Below are 12,500 nucleotides of genomic sequence, written 5' to 3' on the forward strand. Positions count from 1 at the left end.
TCCGAAATCTGGGTCGGGATGATGTAATGATTCTATGCCTTTTCGTCAGTGGTCAGAGCGGCACTGCGTTATCGATGGGGTCGGCCATGATAAGATTGGCATAGAATCAGGAATTATGCATTTAGGATTATTTGCACCAAGTAGTGCTATTTCTACTTTTGATAACTGTACATTGTAAGATTTGGGGGTCGTGGCCTCGGAGTCTGGCGTCACACAGAGGGTTGCTTTCTAGCCTATGTTGCCGGTGCGTCTCTTAACGGGTAGCTGGCCTACGCTATCGGGACGTCATACGGAGGTTTAGCGGGTCGACACCGTCGTCTAAGGCTTCTTGACGAGGGTTGCTTCTTTCGCGATTAGTATGAGGTCATGGATGGTGAAACAGAACAGGGGATTTATTTACATAGAAGAGGCAAACTTATTGACAGAACAAGGGATACTCGTACTGGCTGGAGCACAGAGCACAGTACACTGTTCTCATAGCACAAGCTACATGTCAGAGGAGACTACATCTTTTAGAGAGAACACCAGAGGAGACAAAAAAGTCCACTTATATCCCCCTTGTCTCTCTAGATCCTAAGGCCAGGGAAACCCATGGTCACACCAACCTCCAAATGGTGTGTTCATAGTCACTGAAGGCTCCACCTTGACGGCGAAGGTGCGCACAATCACTCCCGCACCTTTGTTGACTGAACACGATGGGAGAAACAGCCTCTCAGGCGCACATGGTTCACTGCCACAGAGAAAGGAGGGGACGCTCATTGACAGGAGGTTTCCTGTCCCAGCAATTAGCTGTTTCCTCTGACAGATGGTTTTGGTGGCCAGTAATGGCTGAAACGAAGCGGCATAGTACGCACTTTCACTGGAGTTTCTCGGTCCCAGCCTCGCTGACCAACTGGCAGCCATCACCACGTATTCTCCGTGAAATGTGTTACACCATGGTGTCACTGCTGGTCTGACTGATGGGGCGTACTGTTAACTTCATAAAGCTGAAGCGATATGTCTCAGGAAAGCAGGAGAGGTTCAAGAGTCGCTGCCCCAACTGGTCGATCGCAACAGCTCCTCCATGCCTTGGAAAATCTCGACTGTCCAGCGCTGACAACTGCTGGTCAGGATGAGAATGGCTGGTGACCAAGAGGATGGACTGGCTCTCTGCAACAACTGCAAACTTGGAATGCGTCCAACCATTTCACAATAACCCACAGGGGAGAGTCAATCCTGACAACACAGCACCACACAGCACGCAAACGCCTGGAATCAGCTGTTAACCCACCAGGCTTCATATCACAATTTCAATAGCAGCTGCTCAACTGAATTACAAATTTCGACTACAAAATTTTGTGCCGCCACAGTGAGTGCTCATGTTCCCTTTGAGTTCAACGAAACCCGACTGTCGTGCTGCAGGAGAGCACAGGTGTCCGTAGAACTAAACCAAAGGCTTTAAATAACCCATGCTTCAACATAACTTATGCAGCCTAACGTCACCAACAACCGGTTCACACTGTATCACAGAGGAATAGTACTTATCGCAGGTACTGGTGCCAATGAACAGCCTCATCAACTCTACGGATACATAATCAAAATCTCGCTAGTTTTGTGGCCGCAGCTCAACGCATACTCGTGACTCACTCGTACGTTTCATAATGCCTACACATGTTTCTTTCCTTTTTGTCTATTCGGGACACAACTTAAAAGAACAAAAATTAACTTCTGTAACTTATGCACTCACAAGAACCTTAAAAAAATATGCGCCTCATATTAACTACTTCCACACACGCTTAATAGAATATGCCAAACGCTGCCACTTTCCAAACACACAAGCGACCCAGTCACTGACATTGTTTACTTCCGTCCGAAAAGGATGCCTGTTAATGGAACTGTGCCAACACTTCTTGCAAATTATGCACTTACTCAATGCACTTAACCTGAGAAGAAAACTTCAAAAACACTTAGCAAGAAAAGTTAACTAATATACGCGCACGTTACTATAAGCCTTTAACAAATAACCTTGATGCTTCAAGTCACTTGCCAAAAAAAAAGAAAGCCTATCAGCTCGTTAATGAACACTTCGTGAAACTAAAGCTTTACTCTAAACATATCTTTCAAATGCCCGAGCTTCTCAAAGTAAAACCTAAAAAAAACTTCTAACTTAGAAAGGAACTCTAGTCTCAAATGGCAAAACTACTCAAAGGCTCAAAAACAAACAAACAAAACAAAACATTTGCTTCTAAGAACCTGTATTTGTTTATCGTTCCGATTGCTTATAATGGACTCCTACTTTTGTGCCGTACTCAACGTGGTCGTGCCCTAAAAGCTATTCTGGCTATCCAGGAGCAACAAAAGGCCTAACATTTCATCGGCTATTTCCAGATGTTACAGAACTCTGCCAATTGGTGTCCTGGCGACTTGCTTTCATAATGACTTCGGCTGACCATGTCACGCCTTGCTAACACCTCGTCTCATCCTGCTACCTTGCGCTCCTTCGCACAGAACGCTGCACCCCAAAGAGAACGATGGAACAACAGGGAACATAATTGCCCAGTGCCCTTTGTCCGCATTCACACAGAACATGCTGCAGCATCACACTCTCCACCGCATTTCAATCTTTACGTTTCTTTCTATGATGCTTTTTCCTCGAACTAACTTTCAGGCCATCTTCTCGCACCTTGTGCTGACCATTACACATCTCATAAGCCCAGATTACTGTCTTTACCACACAGTCCGAGTGATATTTATTTAAATCAACTCTCTCTTTGCCTCAACTGGCGGACAGCTCAACTGACTCTGGAACAATGCAGCAGTCTTTACTCCAGCTATGCAACTCGCACTCTTGCGAACTGCCCTCTACTGCACTGTCCAGCTCACGCGGTGTATCGGCACACAGCTCGTCGGTCTCGATCGCTGTCTCACCTGCACAGTCCGAATAATTCGTAACTAAATCAGCTACGTAGACTGGCAGACAGCTTCACTGATTCCTGAACAATGCAGTTGTCTTCCTTTGAGCTGCGCACCTCGCAATCTTGCGAATTCCCTCAACTGCATCATACAGCTGGCACTGCACTTCAGCACACAGCCCTGACTTGACACGGGTGGCCATGTCTGTCGGGTCAGCAGTACTATGTACTTCATTAACAACCTCATTAGCAATACCTGCGATGCACACACATGGTGACTTTGCCAATTCGTTCAAAGCTGGCCTAGCTGTACCTATAGTGTTCTGTTGGCACAGCACCTCGTCACTCTCACTACAGCCTTCAATGGCCGCTGTTGCCTAAGGCGTCGTTGACAGCTAGCACTTTCAGTTCCCATATGAACATTCTGCTAACCCAGACGGGTACTACTTGTCTCTTCGGCTTTCGACAAAAATCTCCTAGCGACTTCTCGCCACTTTCACTGCGTTCTACCTACAGATTTTTTCAAGCTGCTGGTGTTTTTGTTTGATGGGCTGCTCCAACCATTCAATCTCTTTGTCCAATGCTGCCATTAACTGCCTCGTTACTTTCCTTTCTACCAGCCTATCATTTTCCTCGAAAATTTTTTCTCAGCTTCTGTCTCATTCCTTTCTGCTGTTGCCTGCTTTCTACCCGTTCCTGCCTAATTGCATCCTGTCCCTGTCTTTTGTTTAGAAATCTGTTACCAAGACATTCAATGATTTTCAAATCATTGTCACTTTGGAGAATGGTTTTACGAATCTCTGCTTCTGTTAAGTCCTCCTCTACGTCTACCTCGACCTATACACACAACCAACAGGTCAGCTCTCGTCAAACACAATAGGACCACGGTCACTATAATCTTTGGCTCTGCTGTCACACAACACTTGCTGCAATACCCATGCAAATCAGAATACAAGTAAAAAATCCCCATCAATTCAAATCTATTAACCAAGAGAAATTGAAGCCTGGTAAATCTTACAGGAAAAACCAAACGCTTACCCACAGAAGCAGCACCATGTCACCAGTCCTTCTCCACCGTATGAACGATTCCCAAGTGGCCTCCAACTTGATCAGAATACCAGTCGGTCACCATGTCCCAAGGTCCCTGAAGTCAATCTCGCCGCTGCCTACCAGTTTAAGATTCGGAGGTCGTGGTCTTGGAGTTTGGTGCCACACAGAGAGTCGCTTTCTAGCCTACACCGCTGGTGTGTCCTGTAACGAATAGCTGGCTTATGCTACCGGGGCGTCACACGAGGCTTAGCAGGCCCATGCTGTTGTCCAAGCCTTCTTGACACAGGTTACTTCTTTCATGATGAGTAGGAGGTCAAGAGGATAGAGAAACGAAACAGGGGTTTATTTACATAGGAGAGGCAAACGAATTTACAGAACAAGGGATACTCATACTGGCGGCAGCACGGAGCGCAGTACATTGTTCTCGTAGCACGAGCTACATGTCAGAGCAGGCTACATCTTTTGAGGAGAACACTTGAGGATGAAAAAGACCCCTTAAATCCATCTTGTCTCCCTAGATCCCAAGGCCCGGAAAACCCGCAGTCACTCCATCCTCCGATCGGAGCATTCATGCTCGCCAAAGGCTCCGCCTTGACAGCGAGGGTGCACGCAACCACTCCGGCACCTTTGTTGACTGAACACAATCAGAGAAGTGCCCTAAGGTGCACCCAGTTCACTGCACTAGAGAAAGGAGCAGACGCACATTGATAGGAGGTTTCCTGGAATGGCCCAGTAATTAGCTGGTTTGTCTGACAGTCGGCTTTGGCAGCCAGCAGCGGCCGTAACGAAGCACCATAGAATACACTTTCACTGAAGTTTCTCGGTCCCAGCGTCGAGGTCAACAACCAAGTGGCATCCATCAACCACGTATTTTTTGTGAAACTTGTCACACCATGGTGTCGCCGCTGGTCTGACTGATGGGACATAGTGTTAACTTCACAAAGCTGAAACAATTCGTCTTAGGAAAGCAGGAGAGGTTCGAAGGTCGCTGCCCCTGCTGGCCGATTGTAACAACACGTGGTACATACAGTGCACGGGCTATAGCCAAATGTTACATGTAATTCGCAAAAACAAGCTGCCAGTACTCAGTGTTTTACGGTCAAAATAAGAAATGGCACAGAGAGCAAAGTTCGGTGCATAAGGTAAACTCCACGATTTACAATCAAGATACGAAATCTGCCTGTAACAGAACAGAGTAGCAAATGAATGGTGAGCAACTTACATTTTTGCAAGCACATAGCCAACAATCTTTCCTTTCTCATCCTCGGCCACATATGAGAGCTGCAACAAATGAAGGTGGCGTTAGGCGCACATCTACACACAACGCAGTTAGTTGTGTGCAATACCTGTGGCCACGACAGACCATGGTAGAAGTAATACTTCATCTGATAGTTCTCTGGAAGACACAGCAAATTGCAGTGCTGCATGTTCATCAGGTCTTCCGTCTGCATGGGAAAACGTTTGCTGTCAACAACTGTGCAGTCTGCAGCATATCAACCAACAAAAAATTGTCTCAGGTGGCAAATGTAAGGCGGCTATGGCCTACTTTTCTGTTACACTAGGAATTGCATTTCACACTTGTCTGGATGGCTGCATCATGCTTGGCATCCACCTCGAGTGCCCCAAATTACACAAGGGGGGTGGAGACAGGGTAAGAGGATTTTGCAATGAAAATGGAAATGGTGCATGCAAGCGTGACTGCCTTCTGCATTCCTTCTACATGCATGCACAACAGGCACTCAAAAGCCTTTTTCTGCAACACAGATTCATCCAGCTCAGTGGACCACAATATTGGTGGAAATCCCTACCCATGCTTGGCAGCATAATGTAGGAGGCCATCAAACAGCCATGAATCAGTAAATAAAGCAATTTGCTCATATTTGTCTAAGCACTTGCCAAAAACAAAAACAAATGCAGCCAGTTAAGTTATTCATAAATGGACATGAGGCGATTGTTGTCTCTTTTTGAACCACTGGAAGCCTTAAAAACACTGCGCAAATGCAACCTGTTCAGCATTCTTGACTGATGTATTGAGCAAAGTATTTCAGCATGAGTAATTAGCATTTCGCGAAATGCGAAGGTTGTGGGATTGTTCCCCATCTGCGGCAAGCTGTTTTTTCATCCACTTTCATTTCCATTTAATTTATCGTTTCTTTATTTCATTTATTAAGCACAAGTAATTTCCCCTATGTTGTCCTTGGTGTCAGTGTTGGCTTCTTATGATAAGGTCAATTCAAGGATTTCAAGGATACCAAAGGCCAAAACTCAAGGAGGGGGAAACAAACTTTATTTGCACACACACTGAAAAATAGTGAATTGTCCTTCTTAGCTGCAACATCTTGCAACTAAGCAGCTGCTGTGTTGGACACACTTTTCAAGCTCTTCAGGTCACTTTTTATGACTTGCATTACTTTCCCATTGTAATGATGTACCGGCCTTCTGGCATAATGGTTAGTAGTGTCCGACTTGAGCCAAATTAAGACATTCGTGCTAAAGTTAATTGGGTGAGACTTACTTTCTGCCAGGCATGGCTTGAAAGTGGAGCCATGATGGCTGCCGTGTGAACCAACTAGCAAAACAAAAAATTGTGGCATGGCTTGGTCGTTTGATCTGGCTTTGTCTAGCTCCATGATGGCAAAGGTGAGAAGCAAGGCTGTCCTTGGTGGCTGTGGAAATGCCACATTGGAATCGTTTAGACAATCTCAAAAGAAAATATTTAGGATTGTTCCCCTAGGCAGCGTCCATGACATAGCCCCTATGCAGAGTTGGTTACTTTTATTGTTTGAAAGTCACCCCCAACCCCAGTTTTCAAGTAATTCAAGGAGCACATTTACTTTCAAGGAGTTTTAAGGGTCCTCTATTTTTCCAAATTCAAGGGTCTTCAAGAAGGTTTACGAACCCAGTATGTTACTCTCTGGTACATGTGTGTCCCTATGTACCTCAAAGGGACCCTCACCAGGTCTGGCCATTTTAACGAGATTCAATTCAATTCAATTCAATTCAGTTTATTTTTCATTGATAATAATTTGTACAAAGGAACTGTTGGGCCTGTAGCCAAAGGCTAGTGTAGGCCCATAGTCATATTTGTAGTAGCAGCTACAATGTCATGCGCTTATCTAGTTTTTTAATGATACCACCTAATACAGTTAGGTGGATACATACAATCAAAAACATAGCGTTAAGGAGCTATGGTTTAAGATAGCGTTAAGATATAGAAGGAGCGTTAAGATAGCGTTAAGGAGCTCGTGTCGCAGAAAAGCCGGTGTCGTCGGCGTCGGTGTTTGCGGCGTTGACCGTGAGCGATAAATCACGGCAGGCGCTTCATAAATAAAAAGCAACTTCCAAGATTGGCCCGGTGGGAATCGAACCAGGGTCTCCGGAGTGTGAGACGGAGACGCTACCACTCAGCCACGAGTTCGATGCTTCCAAGCGGTGCAAACGCGCCTCTAGTGAATGCGGTGTTGCCTTCGAAACGAGCCGTGGAAAGTTATACTGCGGTGTATATCGGTAATTATGACCATGTAACGTACAGAAGTCACAATTACACGAGTTGCGAAGTGCGTTTCCACTGCATTTCTTCTGCGCTTTCCGCACACGCAGAGCCATCTTGCGGCAAACACAGAAGACCCCCTCCTCTCAATGTACGGCGCTGCCCCGACAGGAGGCGCGCCGTGCGCGCATTGGGACCGCTGCCAGGCGCATCGCGGGACTCCCTCTCCCCTGACGACGCTTCGCCGTGCTCCCGGTTGCAGAATCAAGCGCCGTTCCTTTCTTTAGATTACTATCTATCTCTCTGCCCGTGCCGATCACGACGTTTGGCTGGCGTAGATCGTTTCCCCTCCGAGACACCGAGTTCTTTGGTTCGTTCCGTTCGCTCAGGCGCACGTTTCGTTGCCGCGCCGAACGCTGCGTTGCTCGACGCTCACCGCGTGATAGGTGGGCGCTAAGTCCGATGCGGGGCGCATCGTAAGTGATCGCTGTGCCGTAGCGCATTGTCTTATACCCCTTGGCGGGTCGACGGGAACGCTGTCGCGTCCCACTCTTGAAGGCGAAGCTTAAGCGTCCTCCAATTTTTGAGCTGACAAGCGCAGAGCATACATTGTGCGATAACAATCGTGCATGCAAAGTATCATATCACTATGCGCCACGGAAAGATCTGAAATTTCAAACCGAACGCCGTTTTTCCTTCTCCTCGCGGCCGCTGCGCTCCAAGCCGGGCGGTGACGTAGTCGTGCCCCTGCGCCACGGGCGACAGTGCGATGTCGCCCGTGGTGACACATGATTTCGAATTATTCAAGACATCTGTTATCTGTGCAATCTGTTGATTGAATTGAATTGAAGTTTAGAGAAATAATAAAACACACAAATGGAATGTCTGTGTGTTTTTTTGTTTTACTTCGCACCGAAGGAAGAGAGATGTACTTCCACTTCGTCTGCTTGTTCTCACGGTCATGCGGTCACGTGCGTAGGTACCGAAACTATGCCATTTTCTACCGTGCTCTGTGATTCCCTTGTTCTGCCTCAGTATGCGCGTAGCACTGAGTTATACTGCTAGTCATGTTTCCTTGTGCACAGCGCACAAAATCGTGTACTGCACAATTGAGACAACAGCTCGCACGTGACGGCGTCAGTGGAAATGCGTAGTGCCAGGGAAAAAACAAAATAAAGGCGGGGCCTGTGACGTATTCGTCACACGATCCTCGAGGTCTAGGGAAGAAATTTCGCTTGTGAAGGGAAGAAATTTCGCTTGCGAAGGCTAGACAGGGCAAGTGGAGAGAGCGTCTTGCTTGGCAGCGGAACCCACTTGCTGAAATCATGGGTTTGCGGCACTGAAATATTTTTATCTCGGCTATTAATGATCCGAATTGAAAAATGTTTATGACAAAACGCTCCCTAGAGGACATGTAACAACTTCCAGCATATAACCAAAATTTGCTATGGGGCCTGGTGAGGGGCCCTTTAAGGAAACCGAACATTAGAGTGTTTTAGTTTGGTGTTTTTACACTCCACTCAGCAACTGAGCAAATCGGTAGCACGAATGAGCATGCGCCCTTCGCTTAGCCGCAAGCGGGCTAGCGGAGCGGCAAGCACGGTCCACTTACAAGCTGCCCGAGTGGAGCGTGCTGCACAGCGCGTTGGCTACCGTTGGCATCAGAAAGGATTGGATTGTATGCAAAAGCAAGCTCGCTGAATATCAAGTGGCGTTCCCCAAGACGACGCTTTACTTTCCACTGGATAAAATGGACCGGTAACACATTACAAACGCATGTCTAGATACTTCATGGACAAATAAGTTATATACATTCCTTTTACTTTATAAAAGTGATCAACGGGCATTTTTATTTTCTTTTATTACCCTGAATTTGACCAGAGGGTGCTGCAGCTACGAAAGGTCCGTAACTACAAAAGGAAAGTGAACATGTCCACAATAGAGATTAGAAAGAGGCGCTTCCAAGATTGGTGGAAGTAGGGAAATGACAAAAAAACGGAGACGTATAAAAACAAAGTTCACAATAGGAGGTCAGAAAATTCGGTTATGAGAATTCGTGTTTTTTTTTTTTTTTTAACCTAGGTAGGACATTAGGCAGAACAATAGCAAGAGCTTGGTGGCGCAACCCACCACCTTGTTCCAAAGGGGACGCTCATAACATCCATCTATCCATCGCCCACTCCACTAAACGTATAACTAAAATGTGAAAATCGCCCACCGCTCCGCTGTGGCTTAGCGGGGCAACTCGGAGCGGAGCGGACCGTAAAGACGCTAAACTAAAACGCTCTATTTAGGTGCGTTTCTTAGCCGCTTCTGCTGTGAAACTCCATGAAATAATTTCTTGCAGCAGTGAAGCAGAAGTAAATGTGCGGTTTTCAAGCTTTGAGTTGGCATAATTCCAGCACTTCTTCAGAGCAGCAGCTTTTTGTAATTTGCTGTTCGGGAGCTTCTGGCCTTGTTGATGTTCTTATGCACCTGTATACCTGCTGAAGACTTGTGCTCCACTCTGGTTCAAAAAATTTCCAACACATGCAAGCAACTGCTTGGCAGAACTACCGAGGTCAACCTCTTTATAGAAGAGTGGGCTCGTCAGCTCGCAGTTTGCTGTAGGCACTGTTTACTCCAATGTCCAGGAATTGAGTGAAAACTTGAAGGCAGAACACAATTTTTGATCTTTGGTCCACTCCGTAGGTTACTTTCTTTGGGTTGGCAGGATACGATACCTCATGAAGACAAGGTTGACACCTGGAAAAACATTCATTTCTTCTGCCAGCATTACGAAGTCATTCCCATTTTGCTCAACTTACTGAGTACTTCCTTATACAAGCTTTTTTTTACCAAGCTGTCAAACTTCACAATAGAAAATATTTCTAATGGTATAAAATCCTCTGGATGTTTGCACTGGGGAATACACTGTTTACCTGTGTTGTACACGAGGGTCAGCTGTAAAAAGCTCAGTTTTGTGAGCCTTCTTCATTAGATGACCCTTTGGCAGCACACATAGCTTTTAAGAGCCGAAACTGCGAGATTGTTAGCCGGCATACATACCCTCTTTCGATGACTTTGATTGTTCCGGGAGTGTTCTATGCTGATTTCTGTCGAATGCTCAGTTGCCATAGTCGCAATTTAAATCCCAGTTTTTCTTTCTTTTCTTTTTTTTGCGATAGTGAGCTTGAAATTCATCTTCTCCAGTGCACAACACCTGCAGGGTTAGAGTGGCGCGTGACACCGGCAAAAGATGCCGAGAGCGAGTGGGGCTATACTAATCTAGGTACACCCAAATTAGGAAGGCTCACTAAGCTTCTACAAAGACACTCCCTCACCAGAACAGGAATTAGACTCCCTCATGCAGTATTCAGTCACCACCGCCCAAAGGATCCCTACAATTTCACCCATGGTCCTTAGTCCCCAGCAGCTGCGGAGCACCTGACCAAGGCGGCGGTCAGACCTGTAATGCAGCAGTGGGTGCTAAGAATCTCGGGGTCCGGACAGGCCGCCAATGGAAACTGACCCTGTCAACCTTTATTTGCCGAACTGTTGAGTGAGGCTTGCTTAGTAGATTTCTTTGAGGAACTATCAAACATTGTTTGGGATATCATTGGCCTTATATTAGAAGAACTGATGAGGCTTATACATTGCTGAATAACGGACATATCCTCTGCTATAGAGGTCTCCCAGATAAGCAATACGGGGCAGGATTCCTAATCCATAAGGACACAGCGGGCAACATTGACGAATTCTACAGAATTAATGAGAGGGTAGCTGTAGTCATAATCAAACCCACGTTGTCAACATTACCTAAAAATTGGAATCTTTTTCATCAAGCTCTAAGCAGATTAGTCATCCCTCTTGTCATCAAATAAATCTTATATAATCTCTTCCGATACGAAAAATTTGAGTTGTTTTCCAGCCATATTATTGGAAAATAACCGAACCATTCATCTAAATTGAAACTGGCCACATGTAAAGGCACAAACTATACTAATTTATTCATTTCACGCCACTAGTAAGAAAATAAAAGTGCAACCCCCTCAAACAAAAGCCACCAACAGGCATCATTACGGTACACTTATGTCTCAATGTCTCTTTCTTAATCAAATAGTTTATACTCATCTAAATTCAAGAATTTTGATTTGGTAAAATCTCTTGGTCACAGCATTTTATATTTCACACGTTATCTTCCTTAATTGATCAGACAAACCTGCGATACAAGTACTTAACTTGCCAACTGTGAAGGTGCGACTCCACCAACATTCCGTCAGCATTTTAAGGCGAAAGCCTTACTAGGTTCATGGTGAAGTTTGTGTCCGCAGACCTGACCACCGGAGTGTTCGCCGAAGCGTCACCACGTCATATGAAGACAGATTAAAGAATGAAAAATGATTGATAGTGACAGTGAATTATAACGTTATAATAGAGATTGGTAGAGGTTAATAATGATTAGTAATGACTAATAATTACTACTAATCACTTGTAATGACACTAATGACTCCAAATTGACCAATATGTAACGGCGGCTTGTAATGACCACAACTGATTAGAAATTACAGGAAATTTCTAGTAATTAGAGTATTGACTAGAATGACTACTAATGACTACGAAATGACCAATCTATCTAACGACGGCTTGAAATGACCACAACTGATTACAAATTACTAAGAATGCTTACTTGTGAACAATGATGATTAATAATGACTGAAATGACTTGCAATGACTATGAAATGACTATTAAGTCTAACAACAACTTGTAAGACTACAAATGATTAGAAATGACTAAAAATGCTTAGTAATGACCAGTAATGACGACTGGTGACCAACATGTCCAACGACGGCTTGTAATGACCACAATTGATTACAAATGACTAACAATGCTTATTAGTGAGAAGTAATGACTAATATGCCTGAAATGACTAGTAATGACTACAAAATGACCAATATGTCTAACAACAACTTGTAATGACTACAATTCACTAGAAATGACTAAAAATGCTTAGTAATGACTACTAATGACTTATGTGACCAACATGTCTAATGACGGCTTATAATGACCATAATTGATCACAAATGAC

At 45.0% G+C, this 12,500-nt stretch overlaps 1 protein-coding gene across 1 annotated transcript in view; it reads right to left on the minus strand.

Moving 5' to 3' along the window:
• vnc (GNAT family N-acetyltransferase vnc) overlaps positions 1–12,500 on the minus strand; it is a 129,714-nt gene that overhangs the window by 52,987 nt on the left and 64,227 nt on the right. The window contains exons 2-3 of the mRNA XM_070531427.1: positions 5,288–5,386; positions 5,164–5,222 (exon numbers count right to left, since the gene is read on the minus strand). Of these exons, the coding sequence (XP_070387528.1) occupies positions 5,164–5,222; positions 5,288–5,386 (158 nt within the window). The remainder of the gene's footprint in view (positions 1–5,163; positions 5,223–5,287; positions 5,387–12,500) is intronic.

The sequence above is a fragment of the Dermacentor albipictus genome, chromosome 1, assembly GCF_038994185.2.
Source record: "Dermacentor albipictus isolate Rhodes 1998 colony chromosome 1, USDA_Dalb.pri_finalv2, whole genome shotgun sequence".
Classification (NCBI taxonomy): domain Eukaryota; kingdom Metazoa; phylum Arthropoda; class Arachnida; order Ixodida; family Ixodidae; genus Dermacentor; species Dermacentor albipictus.